At 42.3% G+C, this 20,566-nt stretch overlaps 2 protein-coding genes across 4 annotated transcripts; one reads left to right on the top strand and one right to left on the bottom strand.

Annotated features, from left to right (window-relative positions):
- The first annotated feature begins 251 nt into the window (after positions 1-251).
- On the top strand, positions 252-9,119 carry krt222 (keratin 222). Its single transcript, XM_088303682.1, has 9 exons — positions 252-894; positions 2,216-2,298; positions 3,075-3,228; positions 3,499-3,792; positions 4,611-4,715; positions 5,435-5,655; positions 7,025-7,248; positions 7,312-7,414; positions 8,776-9,119. Exons 1-9 carry the CDS (start codon positions 697-699, stop codon positions 8,987-8,989), a joined length of 1,596 nt encoding a protein of 531 aa, XP_088159808.1. The 5' UTR covers positions 252-696; the 3' UTR covers positions 8,990-9,119.
- On the bottom strand, positions 5,286-19,119 carry LOC148332791 (tensin-4-like). 3 transcript variants are annotated; one of them, XR_015844733.1, is made up of 15 exons: positions 19,097-19,119; positions 17,348-17,633; positions 16,218-16,494; positions 15,272-15,546; positions 15,106-15,201; positions 14,804-14,932; positions 14,373-14,468; positions 13,969-14,046; positions 13,603-13,662; positions 13,048-13,219; positions 12,899-12,967; positions 12,315-12,344; positions 11,221-12,184; positions 6,726-6,800; positions 5,286-6,578 (listed from the first exon to the last, which is right to left on the bottom strand). XR_015844733.1 is itself a non-coding variant. In XM_088303681.1 (13 exons), exons 2-13 carry the CDS (start codon positions 17,598-17,600, stop codon positions 12,052-12,054), a joined length of 1,668 nt encoding a protein of 555 aa, XP_088159807.1. In that variant the 5' UTR covers positions 17,601-17,633; positions 19,097-19,119; the 3' UTR covers positions 10,802-12,051. The 3 variants fall into 3 exon arrangements, 1 of the variants encoding a protein (XP_088159807.1); XR_015844732.1 differs by having other exon boundaries at positions 5,286-5,632; XM_088303681.1 differs by lacking the exons at positions 5,286-6,578; positions 6,726-6,800 and having other exon boundaries at positions 10,802-12,184.
- Positions 19,120-20,566: the final 1,447 nt, after the last annotated feature.

Here is a 20,566-nt window from a genome sequence, read left to right as displayed (position 1 = left end):
TGAGTGCGACACGTCATGTCATCAGGTGTCCCCGAACATTGTGTTGCAGTGTGTTTGAAAGCAGCAAAGTAATCCTGGATCAGGGTGGACAAAAGGGCCCCAGAGTGCTGCTCGTGATGTAAGCGCGGTGTTCGACCCCCCCCCATCGCTCTCCCCTCGACTATTTTTCGGCGTGTTTGTGACAGGAGAGGCTCGCTGCTGTAGTTGACCGTCAAAACTCGAGAACGACACATCACATGTTCTCAGGGCAGGCTGATCACAGTCCATCGGGTGCATCTCAGCGGCCGGCGGAGGATGACCTCACGCGCAGTGGGAGGAAAAAAAAGTATTGACCTGTTCGCCGGAGAGGAATGTGCTAAGCCGTGAGGAGAGGAGAAGTTCTTTGGATTCTTGTGAGCAAGAAAAGCAGACCGGGACAATTGAGATTTCTCCTTTTGACGATAAATATTCTCTTTTATGCTTGGGAGGTCACGTTACCTCATGCGAGTATCTCTGGGTAAACATTTACTTAGTTCACGCCTCCGAAAGCGCTATTAAACAAGTGTGACTGTTCGCCGTATCTACGGGTGTAGAAATTCTCACGTCTGCCGGGAAGGAAGGAAGTACGAGTGCTGCGTTTATACTTTGAAAATGCCAAACAACGGCCTGAGCGATCATGTCTGACCTTTGACCCTTGTCAGCGTCTTCTCGTTCAACATGGACTTGCTGCAGAACTCCAGTGAGATCATGAGGGCAATGAACACTCGTTTGAAGCGTTTCCTGGAGCAGGTGAACGGCCTGCAGGAGACCAACCAGCAATTGGAAGTCCGGATCGCTGAAAGAAGCATGAGAAACACCTCGTGCGCTCAAGACTGGTCCAAGCAGGAAGAAGCCGTGAAAGAACTCCGTGCTCAGGTAACACAAATTAATCATTAATCAAGAGCGTGTGATGATGTGGGAGCAACTTTTTTTCCTCGATTTTGAAGCGTGCGGCTAATACACCAGTGCGGCTTTTCTGTGGATTTTTCTTTCACCACTAGGGGCGCTCTACAGTTCAGAAAATACGCTAAATAAATCTCGATATTTTTTTTTTTCTCCTGGGTCTGTTCACTTTTAATGAGCAAAGTTGTTGCCGTGTTTTTACAATCTGTTTTTGCACCTTTATGTGCATTCACGGTACAAAATCGTTCTGAACATGCAGTAAACAACTTGTTTTTGAAAACTGCGGCTTTTATACCTATTTTTTTTTTTTTTTTAAAGAGAGTTGCTGCCGGCTTATATGCACACACGGAAAATACGGTAAACATTTTGCACCTCAAAAGACCACCGCAAGCGAGAGTATCCTGACTGATACTGACGTTGAGGGACTGTTTCAATTTTTTTTAAATTCCCTGCTGTGATAGAGGGACTTAACATTTGTAGAGTTAATCATCACGACACTTGACGCGAAATGCCATAAATACGCTCGGTGAGCAATGCACCACAGCCACTTCAAAGCACCACGCATATAACTTCTCTTCTTTGGTCAGAAAATTGTCGGAATGTTCCGAATATTATGCAATATTTAAGAGCGCAAGCCAGTGAGAAAGCTTTGAGCACTGAAATCTGCATTTCAAAAGTGTACGTGAAGTGCTGAGTTTGTAACAGGTTCGTAGTGCGTGAGCCACAATGTATGCCTTTTCAAAAAAGTCATTAAGACATATGCAATTAGCAGCCTCGTTATTACGTCGACTCGGAAATGAGCCAGAGAGGCAAGCTGTCATGAAAACAATTACAAATTATGGAATCATTCCACCATATGGGTGTTAATTACCGTTATGGTTTCATTTTGCATGTGTCTGTTGATTTCTTTTAATAGCACTCTCTGCAAAAACAAAAAAAGAGTCAGAGTTACATTCCGCCAAAATTCAAAATGCCTTTGCAAGTACATGCGATTCATCTCTTTTGTGCCTTTCGTCGGAATGCATTTGGAGCACATTTATTTATTGTCAGAATCCGCAAAGACATTAAGTAGTTTTTGATCCACTGATCTCGCGGGGGCTTACGAAGGCTCAGGCGTATCGAGTGCATTGAAACCCACGTATTGAGTGCACTAAACTCTTAATCTTATAAATGCTTTGCATATTCCTTCTTGTGCTGCATTTGGCTCTCCTTAAACACGGGTGTGTCTTGTCCCGGATATGTTCGGCACTCGTGCTAAAACAAATGTGGGAGACTTTCGACTTTTTTTTGTTAGGTTGGCAAACTACTGATGGAGAATGCCCAGTTGGCCTTGCAGTCTGAAAGCATGAAGTCCAGAGCTGCCGCCATCCAAGCCAGGTCAGGTCAGCCGGATGTGCCTTGTGCCGTTCCTGAAAGTTCTCAGCCATCTATTTAGCCTTTTGACTGGAACGGCCACGGGCAACTTTGACACCAGCAAGCGTCACAAATGTACACCCACGAGGCCAATGAACACCATAATGACGAACATTGAAGATAAAAAAATAATTCTAATTTATTGTACATGATACGATTTCCATTCACAAGTACATCATGCTTCTATTGATTATTTACTTGAATGAACCAAAACAAAATGTCGACATGAATAAGGCCTTTTAATTTGGTTTTCCCATAAAGTATATTAGTATTTGTAATTTTGTTAACATAGGACGTTGGAAGTGAAATGGAAATTTATAATGCATGGCAAATGCAAATTGTACTCTTTGTTTTGAAGCTAACAACACATTCGTTCTGGTTCATATTGTCAATTTGTTTTCATACTTTTTTTTTTTAACAAACTGAACCTATGCATGTGACATAAAGATTTAGAAATGTTACATCTCTGATATTACAACATACAGGTTCAAAAACTAGATTTTTCAATTTAGGGTTAATAATGGAACAGTTGTGAACTGGTCTGTATAAAAAAAAAACAGTTCGAGAGTTTTTACTTTAATTCCACTCCATCTTTCGAATTTAGCTAACAGGACTTTTTTTTTTCTACACTCTTCTCAATTTCACAGTGTCCACTAGGGAACCTTTTATGGTCCATTCTCCAAATGTTTGTACAGAAGTAACATGTGGTTGGTTAATCGTCTTCTGCATGCATGTTACAGGTGTGACACGGAAGAGCGTAACACCCTGCGTCTGGAGCAACAGGTGACTGTGCTGAGGGAGGCAAAGAAGAAGACCGACCAGAACAACATGATTTTGCACGCAGATATTGCTCACTCCATGACAGAGCTTCAAGATATAAACCAAGAGTATCAGGTTATTACAGTACATATATTACTCATTCATTATATATATAAATATTATATATAATATAATAATATATAACAATTATATACATATAATTTGTATTTATATAAATTATATACATATATGGATATAATTTATCTAAATAAAAATTTATATATATATAGCCTGTAAACTGTATGCACTGTACCCGTCATTGCATCTTTCACTAACAGTCTCTGTGTCCTTCCATCCACTCACTCCCTCCCTCATGCCCCCTCCCATTTGGTTGGCCGCTCGCAGGCAGCCCGAGCTCTGCAGCTGCGGCGCTCCCCCTCATGTGATGCTCCGTTAGCAGCGACCACGGTAGCAGGTAAACAGGAAGAGGATGGCACAGGGATGGAGCTCACCAAACTCCTCGACCAAATCAGAGCTCAGTGCAACCTGAGCAGACTTCCCATTTACAATGAGAGACACCTTGCTTCGGGTACAAGCTCCCATTTGCTTGGCAGCTATCCCGCGCCGAGCCAGTCCGAAGCTGGAGCTACAGCTGCATCATCGACAACAACAACAACACACGGCGGCGCTTTGCTCGAGGTGCACGCACTCTTCCTGCGTCCTCACTTGTCATTTGTTGTTCATGCTGGGTTGTTCTGGGCCATCGCCAGAGGACTCAATGACAGACGTCTTCCATCCTGTTCCTCAAGGTCTGCTGTCCATCTCTCCTTGCTGCAACTGATTCAAAAGATCAGATAATCTGCAAGGTCTGCAGAAGTTGGATCACGTTTCTGATCTTTTGAGTCTGGTGTGTCGCGGCAGGACGAGATGGAAAAACACACGGGACAGCGGCCCTCGAGGAACAGGATTAGAGACCCCTGACATACAGTAAAATGTTTGCGTTTCAGGACTGCAACTTCGGATCGCTCTCTAGAACTTTCTAAATGAACCAGTTATATTGCATGGTGTTTCGTTTAGATCAGTGGTGAAAATATTCACATCCTCTAAATGACACACAAGACCCATTGAAGATTTTTTTTTTTTTGGGGGGTGGTGGGAATTTGTAAATATTGTTATAGCTGAAACACAGCAAAGGTGCGTCATTGCATCTTGTTGTGTGTGCATGAGTGTGAAACGCCCTGCAGCTGTAGAGTGTGTCAACACAGCTGGCACGAGTGTGCGTTCATACAAAGTCAAAGGTCGGCACTGCTGCCTGTTCGTGTTACATACAATTCACACAATCAAGCCTCATAACTTCTCATTTCTTTTTCTTTGGACTCGGCGGCGCCTGCAATTGCGCAGGCTCGTTGGAATTATTCGCTATTGTGTTTTTTTTTTTAATCCTTTCTCTGTTCCGAGAATGCACACCAGACACTCTATTGAGACAAATGTACCTTCTTTACTTTCATCTCGCACAGGTTAGCCTCGGCAGCAATGCGCTAAGGGAGGCTTGGGCCGAGTTAGCAGAGGCCCGGAGGCAGTGGCACTCCCTTCAGGTGGAGATTGAAACCCTGCATGCCTTGGTAAGGAAGCACAGACGTCTGAATCGCCAGTCGTCTGACTTGAGATGGCCGATGGCAGCGCAACGATGCAGATGTGACCTTCCATAAAACTAATCGAAGATATACTCATCATCGTCCGCTCACGATTTCACTTGGCAACTTTTATTCCATTGAGCTGTGGCTCACATTTCTTTTGTTGACATCTCACCTGGTTGCACGCACGGGTTTTCTCAGGGATTAATCCAAACTGCAATCTACCTGTTTATATTAGCACACGGCGCCTGTTTGTTTCGCAAGGCCAAACATTGGAGACGTATGACAACATATTCCCCTCAAGCTGTTTGAGCGCTTCACAATGGCAACTCAGAGGAACATGTGACATTCTTTAGTCAACCACACTACAAAACCAGCCAAAGGCAACCCGCACAGAGAATCCCAACCCAACCCAAATGTACTACTGTGAGGCTGTAAAGGGAACACCACTGCCAACTACTGGAGTGGAGGTGTAATTACACTTTATTGAAGTGCCGTGGAAAAAGGTTCACACGCGCCCCCCTCATCTTTGCAGCCCCCCCTCCCCCACAGGGTTAGCGTGTTCCACTATTTGAGAAGAACTGCCAAAGAGGGTTTAGTTGACTCAATGGGTTTTTTTTTCTTTTATGTCATACCGGCAGACAACCCAGAAATAGTCATATTCCAAAAACATCATGTAATGGCTTTGCTTGCCGTTGATTCCGCAGGAGAAAGGCCTGGAAAACTCGCTGGAGAACACGCAGCAGCAGTACTTCGGCCAGCTGCAGGAACTTTGGCAGGTGATTGCGGGACTGGAGTCTGAGCTGGAGCAAGTCAGGAATGGACTGGCCACGCAGCGTCAGCGCCACAGTCAGATGCTCAACACAAAGATACGACTGGAGCGAGAAATCTCCACGTATAGACGACTGGTGGAACAGGAAGAGGGCAGGTGACGGAGGAGAGCCACAGCGAGCGGAGGGCGCGGGTGTTAAATGACTAACTTTTTTTCCAAGCCCGGTCACAACTCACACACCGTAAAAAAGAAAAAAAAATCAATGCTCAATTCTTTTCATTTGATTCCGACAAGCAGAACATTCTGTCTGATCTTTTATTCACTGCCTGCTATGACCTGTTTTACTGGGGATTTTTTTTTTCTTGGTAGGGCTTCCAGGGAACAATCGGTTTTACTCCCAACCAAAAAAAGATTGTCTGACTCAAGAGAAAGCCTGTCTAATCTTGAAAGGCGTTTTCTGATTTTGTAATGTCCCCGACATGCCATAGCAAGCATTCATAGACGTTAATTATCAAAGCATTTGTTCTAGCGGCTTTTGTGGCGCTCGAGACATAAAGTACGTGCGACACAGCAAGTGACTCGATAGAGGGGATGCGGGTGGTCGGGGATTCACAGCTTTGTCCTGGCGTACAGCATCGACTACGTTTGCATGCAGTCAGTCATTCGTTCAAATCGCAAATATTGGTGGCATTCAGATTTTTAAAGTCCATGTAAACATGCAAAAAAAAAAAATGAAAATTCTCTTAGTGAAGTCCTTAAAAGCCCGAATAAGACCCCTGGGGTACCCCTTTGCAGAGTGGAAGTTGTTGTCGATACAAGAGAACACATTCCTTTGTTTTCTGACTCATGACATCGGTTTGTTCGGACTTGCTTTAATCATTGCAGTCGTCATTTCGAAATTATTTCTCGATCAAGATCCTTTGTTAACGTCTCAGGCAATAATGTCAGTACTTGAATACAAACTCAGTTCAGTCACATTTTGCGGTGAGCAACCTGGGACAGGTGTGTCACTCGTCAGCCGGTCCACATCGTAGTTTTGGTTTCCCGCTCATTCTCAACTCAACTTTATTTATAGAGCACTTGAAAAAAAATGAATTGAATTCATGAAAAATATTTCCAACCAAATATTAATCAGGTCTTGTTGTTATGCTAAAAAATTAGTTTGGCGACAGATTATCTACCAAAATAAAATGAACAAAACTATTCAGCTCATACGAAGTACTCACACTTTCTTTGCTTGAGTGGGCCATGAAAATTGATCTTGCTCGTCGGATCTGGTCCACGGGCCTTGAGTTTGACACCTGTGAGCAGAAGAAGTTTATGACATGGAGTGGAAAATCAAAATTTCAAAGGCAGTCTGTTGCAATATTCAACCCAAATCTGCGGCGCTGACTCCAAGAACAAAGAAAACAAAAAGACGCGTTAGCCGATGCAAAGTGTGCCACGACCAAAGCATTTGTCAAGAGTCGGGGTTACAAGGCACAGACGCATTTTTCCTCATCGACGCGTTGCTTCATATGTGCAGGTACGTGGGCCGCGGCGAGCAGCAGATGCGTTTGCAGCTCTGGAAATCGTCTTTCCTGGAAGCCAACGAAAAAGGCGTGGAGAACGGCTTCAGTGAGCTCACCGTCACCCCAGACGAACCAAAATCAGAACCTCTGCCCGGAACGTCTTCACCAAGACAAAAGGACAAGAAACCAAAGGAAGACTCCGCAATCCATCGGCCGCAAAGTCTTGTGATCCTCACAGGTAACACGCATGCACAATTGGCACTGCGTCCACCTCAATCATCATCCAATTTTTTTTTTGCAGAACCAGAGCGAGACAACCATTTACCAATCTCCACTGTGAAGTCTCAGGAGATTCTTCAGGGTAACGTCGTGCAGGAGAGTGCAGAGGGCCGTGGCACTGTGGAGTAAGTACGTTCGGAAGTTTTTCCTTCCGGATTCATTTTGTGCCACATCATACAAAGGACTTCACTTTCCACTTTTTCAGAACAACAGATGTGTGTTTTCAATCAAAACAATGGTTTTGTGCTCGGCCCACATACTGATGTCATAACATCTCAAACTTGCGAGCTGTCAAACGCTGATTCACTGCGCTTTTATGAAGTCATCAACCTACAAAGCGATAATCGCCAACGTCCTCCCCACCCCGTTTTATATACACCCTGAGCAATTTGTGAAGCGTACAAATGTCTGCTGCTTTGGATTCCCAGAGGTGATTCATCCTCGGGCTGCTTGGGAACGGTTCCGCCCTTTAATGACTTTTGTTTGATGTTGAGAGGCTCACCTGGCGTAATGTCTTCAAGGTGTGGCACCTGTTGTTGTCAGACGAGACATGAGTGGAAAGTGGATTTCTATTTTTTTTTTCTTAGGGGGGGGATGCCTCAGGCGCCCGATGCTGCATACGTACTGGAGTCTAACAACTCACAGGAAATGTATATTTTGACACCTCGTGTTTAGGTTATTTAAACACTACTTTAAACGCTGATTTGTTTGACTGTGATGTCATTTAAAGCGCCATGTGCTTCATTATGTTCCGCATTCTGCAAGACTTATGTTGACAAAATGCCGATAAAATTGTTATTAAATGATTATGTAGCGGTAAAATTAATCTTAAAAAAAGAGAAGAAATAAATTATATAATAATCTGAGCGACTGCTGTCCAAAATATACAGCACCGTTTCTGTTCTGCAAGGATTTGAACAAAGTTGGCATTCACCATGAAACACCTTTTTGGTTCCTTGTTCTTCAATTTATTACACCAGGCGATGCATTTGCTGCCTCGTTCATGCAGTTCAACCTGAAATGACAACTGGACAAATTCTACCACCCACAATGGTTTGCGCAACATTATTTTTAATAATAATCCGATCCTCCATTTTTTTATTAACAAAAAAAAAGAAAGACAGAAAGAATATTACCCTCACCAGCTTGGTGTTTTTTGTAGTCAGGCCAACCCAATGCAAGTACTGTTTTGTGAGCAAGGGAAATTGCAGCTCTGGTGCCATCTTGTGGCAATCTGAAGTTTCACGTGAACAAATGTAGTGCTTTGGCACCATCTTGGCTCATCCATGGGCAATTATAAAATTAGGAGAGGGGTGGGGCGAGTTTTGGCTGGGCTCAGTCCGTATTCTCCGAGAATAGCGGGGGACGCTGTATTCTTCAATTAACATTTACATTTATATCAACAAAGTCTGTAGGAAATCAAATCATATGCATTGAATTATATATGAATATAGTCAGCATGATGGATCAATGACTATTTCTCCAGAACGGAAAAGATTGACAAGGTCATCAAGCAGTGGGAGAGCTCGTTCTTCCGAGGCAATCCAAAACTGCGAAAGAAGTCTGTGTCCCTGCGCTTCGACCTGCACATGGCTACAGCAGACGAGGGCTGTGCCCAAACCAAACAAGACAGTCTCCCGGATGTCGAAGTGCGGCTCATCATGAAAAGGTCTCACAGTAGTGCAACTATCACTCCATAGATCCAGGGAATTTTGAAGTTCCTGCCTTGTACAGCTCTCTTGAAAATGATAGATGCAAATGGATTTGATACTCAAGTGGGCGAAATGCTTGGCTGATAAAATTTACTTGTACAGGAAATTATGTTTTGTTTTTTTGTTTTTTTGCCAATCCATGGAATATCTAAAAAAAAAACATGAATTCAGGAGCAATTCATTACTATGTAAAAAGTCATTTTAAAAATAACGATAATTGATAGGAGCAAATAAAAGATCACATAACTTTTATGATGACGAAAAGAAAAATTTGGTAAGTACAAAAAAAAACAGAAGCCTTCTTTGCCTTCTCATCAGTTTCTTTTTGTATATGTTGCAGTAAGCGACTGTGATTGAGGAGTTTTAAATGTGCTCCTTTTAATTGTGTTGCCTAATTTTTCCATGACACGACTGACATTCTCTGATTTCAACATATTGTTAAATACTTGCTCTTCACAATCGGCAGTCAATTGGACATACTCCTTTCATTTAATTCATTTTAGTCCAGAAGAAATCATAACCTTGTGTAATTTATCATCATGGCGTCTCTGAAGGTTTGCACAGCTAAACCTTAATGCACTAACTTAAATATTCACGTTGGGATATTGCTCTTAATCAAAGCCTCAACTGACACAGCAATGCGACCCAGTACAGAATTCAGTTTGTGGGCCAAGTGCAGTACCAGTTTTAACCAGACAGCGGCAGCATTTGTACATATGTGGTGTGCTATACAATGAATTTAGGGTACAACATTACTTTTGCCCAACTGTGGGAATGCAATTATGCAAAATATGCTTACACCTTTGAATGTATTGATTTGTATTTGAGGACATACTATAGTTATATTTCCATGACACATTATGTGTTCACATATAAATGCTTTACTGCCAATCGGTCACTTTGCATTTCGTGTCCATTAAATTCTGTTTCCTGTTTCTGATTTAGAAAGAAAAGACTTTACTTTGCCTTAACATGCTCAGTTTGTTCATTTGGACTAGGCTTCCTTCTGTAATTTACAAATTAAAATAAAACAAATATGCCACAAAGCGCTTAGCTGCAGTATATTTAAATTTACTTCTGACTCACAGGTCATTCGCTCATTTACATACGCTCATTTATAAATCTCAGAAGTTCCGAGAATTATACATTCATATTGACACAAGCTCAACATGTTTATTCATCATCAAAAAAAGTACACAGGCAAGAATAAACAGAATACACTGTTTACAACGTAGTGCAATAAATAGTATGAGCCATTGTGCATCCCTGCAATGTTTTTGCTTCAAGATGATATTAACAATTCATTCCAATTTTATTCTTCTAAATGTTAATCTTTCATCACAATATTATACACTTTACATCATTAAGCATGCCAACGCTGAATGGTATGTTGCTTTTCTAATATCATAAAACATCATTCTGTACACAAAAGGTGCGTGTTTCATTCCACAGATTATTTGTAGCCTATACATCATCAAGATTGTGCATTTGCCTTAATAAAAGCTGACGAAAACATCATTTTGTTTGTTACAAACAAATATTCCACTAATCACTAGTCTTACGTGCACTGTATCTTCATACACATATCATCCAAAATGTGCCTGTTGTAAGGTTATGATGCTACATTTGAGTGCTTTTTAATGCATCTTTTAAAGAAGCTGAAGAAGTATATTAACATACAGTACTTTATTGACATTGAAAATGACATATTTTATAATGTGTTCAAATCAGTAACATTTTTCTTGCCTGGCCAGAAGCTCATGCAATAATTTTCAATGGTCTCTTGTACCTTGCCTTTGACCTTGCCTATCTCAGCCAAATGGTTTGAATTTATAGATTTATTTAGTGTATTCTCCAACTAAGCAGTCTCAAGCTTGTTAAAGTACCGCAGCCTGTTTTATTGTCTGCCCCGCGGCTTCCCATACAGTTACAAAGTGAAGTATTGTGTAAACCACTGCGGAAAATACTATAGATGACATCAACAGTGGCTACGTTTATATGCAGTCAATATTCACCTTGAGGTCAAAGTTCCGATCTCGGAGTCATTTGGAATAAGCCGTTTACATGGCGTGAGCCAACCGTTAACACTCGCTACATATTTAAATGACACCATTACGCAATTAAACGGCATTTTACATCACATTACAGACATGTCTTTTCACAAGATTAATGAGGCGAGTGTTTCCCCCTCAACCCCAAAAGTGTAGAGTCATATTTACCGTAGCTTTCGCCATGTTTTGTTTATCGCCAAGAGTGTATTTCCGGTAAATTTCGCGCCAATCACCGCATATTACAAGCACTTCCTGTACTACAAAGACCAAGATTCCTTGCGGTTGGGCACGCCGCAGAGTGTCCCGCGCGAATTCCGATCGCCGTATGCATGCTAACATATTCGTGTTAGAAAATAAGGAGGACCGAAAGTGCCAAAATTAAATAAATATGGATTTATTTAATTCCGTATTTCTCCATATGAAAGGGTGTAACCCAGGCATTGGATTAAAAAAAAAAGAAAAAAAAAACAAATAAAAGCATATTCTGGTTGTTGAATGCGTTTACATCGCTTTTTAACCCCCCGAATATTGCCAGTATTTTGGTTTTAAAAGGTTTATTGACTGCATGTAAAGATAGTCAAAGAGGATTTGGTACTAGCAAAGACACGGCAGCCAAAGCAGGCAAGAAACTGGATTTAAGTGCAAAACAATCCCAGAACATTTTGATGTCATAACATGTCTGATTATTTTTAGCGTGTGTGTGCAAGCCTTAGAGCGTGCACGCAAGCCCACACGAAGCAATAACAAAACACAAAAGGTGTTTTGATTGCTCCACCAGTATTACAGACAGCTTAAGTCGGCTACCCAGGTTTGCCTTGACGATGACACAGAAGCTATTCTGTATATTGCAAGCCAGTATGCCATCCAAATTGTTTTAAAGCTGTTACTTTAAGGTAATATTATTTATTGATGTTGCTTTAACTCTAAGCATTTACAGTATTACCTGACAGAAATATAGAGACAGTCGGTGCAAAGCACCTGACTTTTGTATTAGTGCACCTATGATTTGGCTGTAACAGCCTGAATAACATTGACAGCTGCGCTGCAGGGCTGCAGAGGGTCGTATTCAGCAAAAATGTGGCAGACGTTCTCCATGCCAGCTTCCACGCCTTTTGCCACAAAGCCAAACATCCTGCAAACAAAAGCATTGACTGTTATTAGTTGGAATGCAAGATGCATACATCATATTAAAGACAACAATGACATTATACGTAAAATCACTGCAATGTTTTGTCACGTTGCACTCAAAACAGCTCCCCTACCTTGCACCAAAATTGGAACCTTTTCTCCACCTGTAACGCCAAAAGAAAATCTTTAACAAAAGACACAGAGGGTCGCCGCCCATTAGCATAACAAGTAGTCATTTTATGCTGTGTTTGTCTCAACTACGGGCAGGGCATTTGCCTCAAAGTTTTGAGTTTCAGAGTTTGGACGTCCTATGTGGGGTTTGCAAGTTCTCCTTGGGCTTGTGTGGCCTTTCTCCAGGTACTTCAGCTTCCTCCCACATTCTAAAACCGTGGATGTCAGGTTAACCGAAGACTAAACTGTCTATAGGTTGGAATGTGAGCGTAACCGGTTGTCATGTGTGCCCTGGAATTGGCTGGCAACCAACCCTAACCCTAACCCTGACCCTGCCCCTTACCTCTAACCCTATTTTTAAAATTACTATTATCATTTTGAAAGTTACTATCATATAAAATGTCATTGACGCAAGTTTCTGTCGACTCGTGCTGCAGTGTTTGACGTCACGTGATCTAGATGATGTGACCGATGTGAAAATCAAATCCCGCTGCTTGTCTTGCATGGCTGTGCATTCACTGCGATTTGTATCATCACGAACCCTCACCTTCGATCATCCGGATCATTTCCACCATAACTAAGCAGGTGAGCAGGATAATGACGTCGGAAAAACTGCCTAGAAGAGCAAATGCTCACATTCAATTTCACACGTGTTATCTCATTGGGACAAACGTGACAGGATCTGTGTCGTCTTACTTCCTGTTGATGTCTGTCAGTGTGATGCCCTTCAAAGACACTTTCAGGTTAACTATGACGGGTTCAAAGGAGCCTGACGGCAGTTGGAGCGTGGAGGAGACCGCCCTCTCGACCGCGCAAGGTCCTGTCAACATCTCAGTGGGGACGGCATTCAGGTAGATGAAATTGCAGGCTGCAACCAACACATATCAATGTACACCCCCAAAAACACAACTGCGCCACAAAAAAACAGACTGGAGAGGTTAGCTGTTATCACTCGGTCCAAATTTGTGGATTGAAAATGACATCACCGTTGCTCAAAGCCGAAAGGAGCAAAGCTGCAATGAGTTTTGTTGGCTACACGATTAGCATTAGCTAACAGCGTTAGCTTCCAATTGGCGTAATCATGATAATTAAATCCAGGCTAGCAGTACTGACTTTGATGGTTTGCAGACTGTTTCTTGTGCTTTGACAAAAGAAAGGAAACTGTTTTACGATGCGAAAAAAAAAAAACATGTATGCCTTTAGCTGACGTTATTCACAACTAAAACTCGGTCAAATATCACAGCGTCTTACCGGTTCCTTTCTTTTCCCCAACCACTGATTTGTCTTTTGTTCTCTCTTCTCCACCCGATCCTGTTGACACACAAGTCCACTTAAGGAGTCATTATGGAAACAAAACAGGCAGTGGGAGTGATTTTCACGTTCGGGGGAACAAGTGTAATTTGACGGTTTAGCGATGGACGGCTGCCTCCTCACATCAGAATACAAATTTTGGTTTTACTTCGTCTTTACGCCGGCTTGCTTTGCTCATCAGACTTTGGACTGTTTGCGAACAAGTTGTCGCTTGCCTTGTTGCCACAGCCTAGCTCCGCCTCAAAATATGCATAATGTCTTCTTTAATTCATTCGTTTCAAGCACACACACACGCTTAGACTTTACCTTGGGAGCAGAGCAGTAATTTGCAGGGTAAAGCAAAGGTGGAAATCGTATGCTGGTACACCAGAGCAGAAAGGCTTCCTGTGAGAAAAAAAAAAAAAATTAACGACTTGGAAACAACTATTCTATCACTGAGCCTTGCCGCTGCAACAAAACCAACCAGACAAAATATTAGACCACCACCCTTCAGGCTCTCATGAACATTGATAATTGCTATACGGATGTGCGTTTACGGTTTATTAACTTTCCCTTAAAAAAAAATGTAAAAATCCACACATGGTAAAAGGCAAACAGAACTGTGCCAGTAGAACTTTTGATCAGAAAACAAATTTGAGGCTTTTTTATCTACCCATCCGTCCATTATTCGAGCCGCTTATCACAGGCGCGCTGGATCTTTAAAAGCTTACCAAAGTACGGTTCCTGAGAAGAGCCTTTAAGGCGAACACCCTTTGCTGTTGATTCGATCAGGAAGTGTTTGACAAGTTGAGAGCTGCCCTCTCCTCCTGTGTAAGACATAAACAAAAAAATATATATCAGGAACAACAAAAACTGGTCTCCCTTTCATTTGGTCAAATCAAATTTACAATCAGAGAGAGCCTGAAGTTTTGTCGTTTTCCTTTAGATGTGAGTGGACTTGATATGATTTCTTTTATTTAGTTTGGCATCTTTTTTTTAATAACCAGACTGTCTTTTGACATTGTTGTGAAAAAATGTATCTATTTTTTTTTAAGGCGTTTTTAAAACTTGGCATTATGATGTATTGGTAACCAAAATGCAGCTGAAACATTTAAAAACCCAACTTGAAAAAAATAACCACAAGGCCACAAATCAAACGTACCGATCTCTTCAGTTGCAGAACCGGTGAGGGCTTCATCAACTTTCATGGCGAGACCGAAACTCCCTTTGTATGTCGTACTGTCTCTCACCACAAATGTTCCTGCTTCTTTGTCCTTCACAAAGGCCTCCGCTGAGGTGGAATCAAACATGAGAGGTTGTTTTTGAATTTTTAGCCTTACAAAATAGTGATCTTAAACTTAATTTTATAAAATAAAATAAATAAATAATAACACTCTCCATAACTGACCACCCTGTCATTTTGTTTTGCGTAAATTTGCCCCATCCAAGAATTCAGACGCTCACCTTCTGCTCTGCTTATATGTGGACGGAACCAAAATTTCGAAGAGTCCATAACAAATTTCATTGATGACTGACTCCCATTTAAAAGGCCCTCGGAACCTAAAGTAGGCAGGGACATTTTTAAATGTAGTCAAGCAGAATAGACCCAACGAGAATGCTTGAGACTCACTGTGGTGAATAAATGGCTTCTGCGCGACTTCGTCGTCGGATGAAGGAGATTTCTTATTTTCCCGATGTGGTACGCCATTGATCAGCAACATGGGAATATCGGTAAAAGATCCAGAGAGCGACTGCTCAGGACTGCTGATGGAGCAGGTGCTCGGCATCTCGTGTCCTCGCTTGTCCGAGCCATCTTGGGCCGGGTATTGCCTCGTTCTGCACCCGTCACTGAGAGAGACGATTGACCCGACACCGTCTGCATCTTCGCTGGCCAAAGACAAGGTGCTGTGAGGACGAGAGGATCAGTTGACACGCTGTGAAAAAATACAATTTGTACTTTGGGAGGATGAAAATATATTAAAAAAAAATATATATATATATAAATTATTGGCATGGCAAAAGAAAAACTTTAAATCTGTGGAATATTCCTTTACAGTGCAGTTGGTACACACACACCGAATAGGATATAATCATTAAAAAAAAAAAAATCGCTGAATGGACGAGTCGAAATGTTTCAATCGTACAGTAAATTATGAGTCATATAATCAAACAAATGTGGCTGCAATTTATTTTTGGTGTGTGGTCACAGTGGCTTTAGAAAGCAGTGGTGTAGAAATGCATTGCATTTTTTTTTATTTTATTAGTTTGGTGTTCACGAAAATGTAATAGAATCATATGATATAGAACATCAAACTATTATAATTGAGTCATCTGAAAATCGACATCAATTCCAACTTCAAACACTGAACCTAAATATTGTATGTTTATCTCAATGATTAAAAACATCATTAGCACTTGGGCAATCTTGAAGTGTCAAAATATTAGGAACAGCTTCTACGCACATCGCAAAGTAAAGTAAATAACTTACGAGTGAGCATTAATATCTTTACTTCTTGATAGCGCAAGTCGTTGTTCATCATTATTCACTTTTATTTTTGATTGTTCCTAAGTTGTACCTGCCGAGGATGTAGCTGGTATCAGAACATGTTGATGTGGAGAGCAGTGAGGCCGCACTGTTCCGATTTGGGTAGGACAAACGAAGCGACCCTTGAGAACAGGACATGTCATGCCTCATGGCGGGATTTCTTTTGGGTGCGCTCCCACACGGCAACGGAGGCCGGGAAACGGAGGGCGAGTCAGAAAAGACCAGCGTGCCCGCTGGACTGAAGCTGACACTGGCGGGTCTGGGGATGGGAATACTGGGGGACACCGTGGGCGAGGAGCAGTATCCATCTGAGGGAGGACAGGAAAATAGTTGCCGTTAAAGGGAAAAAAATGAACGTGGAACTCCACAATTTGTTTTTTTATTGACGAAAAGGGCTTGGCGAGTGCTGCTGCAAATTCTCATGCAGGGAAGTGCCTGCAAGGCACAGGGCAATCCATCCAAATGGGATGTTTTAATGTGAGCCGTTCTTTTGGTGTGTCATAACATTTGAGAGAGGTCCAAACTTGTTCTTGTTCACTTCAGGTTATGTCTTCCATGTGTTGATGGCAAAATTGGATTCAGTTCATTCACTCAAAAACATAAATGCCGTCACACCAATAACGTGCAGCCCAAAGTTACACGGCAAAAATCTGTGATGGTCGCCGGGAATCCTGGGTTTCGCACTCTGCACATGGTTTTGCTCCCAGGATGACCGCAAAAGTGACAACCTTCAACTTACAGCACATACGATATAGCTCCAAGAAGAAGAGACGACACGATCGATTTCTGCACAAAGTCATCTCTACACCACGATAAGCTTTGATGGGACTTTCATTTGTGTGAATAGCCTGAGAGGTTCAGGGTGTGTCTCATCATCATAGTCTGGGCAGCAGTCCCAGAACACCTGAATTGGTGTAATTACTCTGCGATATAAAAAAAAAACCTTAATGCCGGGTGCATTAAAAAAAATAATAACAAACATTGAAAATTAAGTTAGCAGAATCATTTGACTGGAATTTCCGCTTGATGACTTCTGCATTATATTTTTAACACCATTTACATGAGACATGAAACTATTTCCCATGTATGGTGTTACTTATTGATTTATTGCACGGCTGTTAACATTGATCAAGATTTAATTGCGCGCCGTCATACTCGTACCTGCAGCTGGACTGATGCACGGGTGGTTTTTGTTGGCCTGAATCGGTTCAAAGGTTGGATCCAGTTCACGCATGAGCTGGTTGAGATTATCCAGAGAAATGTCCAGATCCACATCACCGAGGTGGCTGCCGGGCTCCCTTGGCCGAGAACACGCGGTCACGGTCTCCTGTTGCGGGTCCAGACGTATAGTTTGACCCACTCTCAGAACGTGATTGGGCAGGATAGGGGACATGCCTTCGGTGGTAGGCATCATGTTAGAAGGAGTGCTCGCAATCCTTTGGCGCAACTAAAGAGAGGGACACAACAAAGAGAGATCACGCACACTGGCCAAGTCATGCGTCTATTGAGGGCACGCACGCTTTCACACATGCGCAAATGCAAAACAGACGGTCCCTAATCTTATCCAATCAGAATTTAGGTAACTCGTGTTACCGGGCAGATTTCATGATACCAGTAGCACTATTCGTTTGAGGCCTTCAGATACAATCGTGCGAGCGTCTGTTCTGTGTCTCAAGGGGGCTTTTGCCGTTGATAGATAGTTGTGATCGCCAATCAGATCACGAGTTGATGACAGTAAGGCCTTCTCGCTGGCTTTACGTTGAAGGTGATGAACGCGTCTTGTGATTGGCTACTCACTCGTTAGGGGGCAGCGCTATGCGGAATCAACACACCCGAAAGTCGTAACTGGCGTCCGTTCGAAAATCTAAAATATATTCTTGCTTTTTTGAGCCACAATGTCCAAAGGAGGGAAAAGTGTGGATTTAATTGCAGATACACTTGTGACGGCATTTTCAAGTCGGACTTTTTAAGAGTAGCTAGTCCGTCATGCTTCCCTCATGTAGACGGTGCCGCACCTGTGCTGAATTTAAAGGGAATGAGAGGAGACACTTTGATTGGCCAGGAATCAAGTGGGATTGTGTTCACTCCCACTAGGGCGCAAACGCCCATTTCTAGCTGTGCCCATGTACAAAAATCACCGAACCAAAGAAAACTCCGCCCATGCATAAAGTTAGACAGCACTTGATGCCCGGCTTGTGCTTGCCAAGAAAATAAAGACCAAAGTTTAATGCTTTGCAGGGATTGTTTTTTTTTTGTCACAAATGTGCGAAAAATCCGTCATCCACCCCAGTGACCCTTGTGAGGAGGTTCATGGAAATGTGTGGAAAAATATATATCCATCCATCCATTCCACCAAATAAGAGGTTGACCCGAATCACAGAATTGATGAAGTTCAACCTCCGAGGTTCTGCAGTACTTTGCTCAATCCAACACGTGTTGCCACATACGCACTGAGTGAATATTGACTAAGTATGAGTAAATAGTGTCCGTCTGTGAGTTGAGCCTGAATAATTCCCAAGAGGAAAGGTGTGTTATAATGTGGAATCATCAATCCAACTCATAACACGTCTCACTCGCCCTTTCAAGCTAAGGAGTGGCGCTCGCTGAGTCATTGGGCACTTCTGCTGATTGCCATGACGACACGGTGTTTGTTTCAAAATGTTTACTTTGAAATTGGAACATTCACCTTATCGTTGAAAAAGAACATATTCCCATTTGGTGACCATTCCTATGAACAGCTCAAACCTCACGTTGAAGTTGGAACAAGTTGCTTTTAAAAAAGAGCAAGCAGGGATTACTTTTTTTTTTTTCTTGTGATCTTTACAGATGAACCAAGTACTCAACTTAAAACCGATTTCAGTTCAATGGCTCAGTCTCGGTGTTATTTCATAAATCTTAATGCTGCCTTACCTTGTCGTCTCTTGCGATGAGTCCAGAGCAGGAAACGTACAAAGTTGAAATGTCCAGGCCTTCTCATTTGCGCTTGATGTTTTTATTGTCAAATCCCAACCCTTTTCCCTGTCAGCCTATCAGCAACTCCAGATTACCTACCCCTGCAGCTATAAAGTCATGATGTCATGCCAGGAGTGTAAATGTCTACACTTGAACGCATGAATGACTGCAGTGGAGTAGACAGGAGCTCAAAACGGAACAGTCACGACTACTTTTGTGCATTTTTGCAGGATTTTATGAAGTCAACTTTATTTATGAATTATTTATAAATGATCACTCGGTTGTATGTATTGGTTTGGCCCGCACCATACACGAAACAGATCACACACTTTGGGATGAACCAGAATTTGGCGGAGTGTCGTGTGGGGTTTGTCGGGTGTGTTTATGTTTGCACATTTTCTGGGACTCCTCTTGTGGCAGCGTTACGATGCCTTGGTCTTCCTGTTTTTTTACGCGTTGTGCTGTATTTTGTTTTGGACCTGCCCTGATAAAGACGAGTCACGAGACAACATCTCGTGACACAAAAGTCAAAAGACACATGTCAACTAAATGAGATCAAAGAAACAACAATTTCAAAATGTATTGCTAGCATGTTGGAATACAAATCAATTTAGGCACAAGCAGACTCAAGTTCACCAAATCCAAGCAAACTTTATTGTAGGGCTGGGCGATTAACCGAAAATTTACCGTTACCGAAATTTATTAGAATGACCGACAACATTTTGCCCATGTCGGTAAATTCGGTGTCTAAAAAAAAAATGAAAAAGGAAAGTCTTTTCTGTCTGCGGCAATGTTCATGCCTCTTTAAGTCTGCTCCAGCGCATGTAGTCACGTGACTCAGGCGCTGTAGAAGAATGTAAACACAAGACGCGTTCGTAGCTGGCGATTCAAATTCAGAAGCGGCTGACACGGCTGCAGACGAAGTAACGTTAGTTGAAATTGGTCTTGTCGCGCTTGTCCCAAAAAGAAATTCGACATCTGTCGTTTGGAAATGTTTTGGGTTCCATAAAGACGATGTTTGCGCAAAAGAACATGAACTACAAAGTGCGTCGTAAGCACCTGAAACAGCGCGTCCAACCTTTTCTTTTTCACCACCCACAACACAACCATGCTGTTGACTTGGAGCTTGTGCTAAAAGTTCAAAGTGAGAAGCAAGGTTGGACAAGTGACAACAGCCCATAACGGAGGCGACACCATACGAGAGAACGTCTCAGTGGTGGACGGGATAGCCTAGCACATAGCTAAAGATAGAGCTCCTGAAGTTACAGTGGAGCGCACAGGATTTAAACGCCTCAGGAACGTAGCCGACAAGAGGTACGAAAATATTTGCCGCAAACAGCACTTCCCGATATGGACAACATCGGGACGGGAGCGGAGACATGTCGAGCATTTTGCATCCACATCCGACTTGTGGTCGAGTCGCAACAT

This window comes from Idiotropiscis lumnitzeri, chromosome 8, assembly GCF_059441095.1.
Source record: "Idiotropiscis lumnitzeri isolate Australia: NSW breed Sydney's pygmy pipehorse chromosome 8, RoL_Ilum_1.0, whole genome shotgun sequence".
Taxonomy (NCBI): Eukaryota; Metazoa; Chordata; class Actinopteri; order Syngnathiformes; family Syngnathidae; genus Idiotropiscis; species Idiotropiscis lumnitzeri.
The sequence above is the reverse complement of the archived record's forward strand: the minus strand, read 5'-3'. Positions and strand labels throughout refer to the sequence as shown.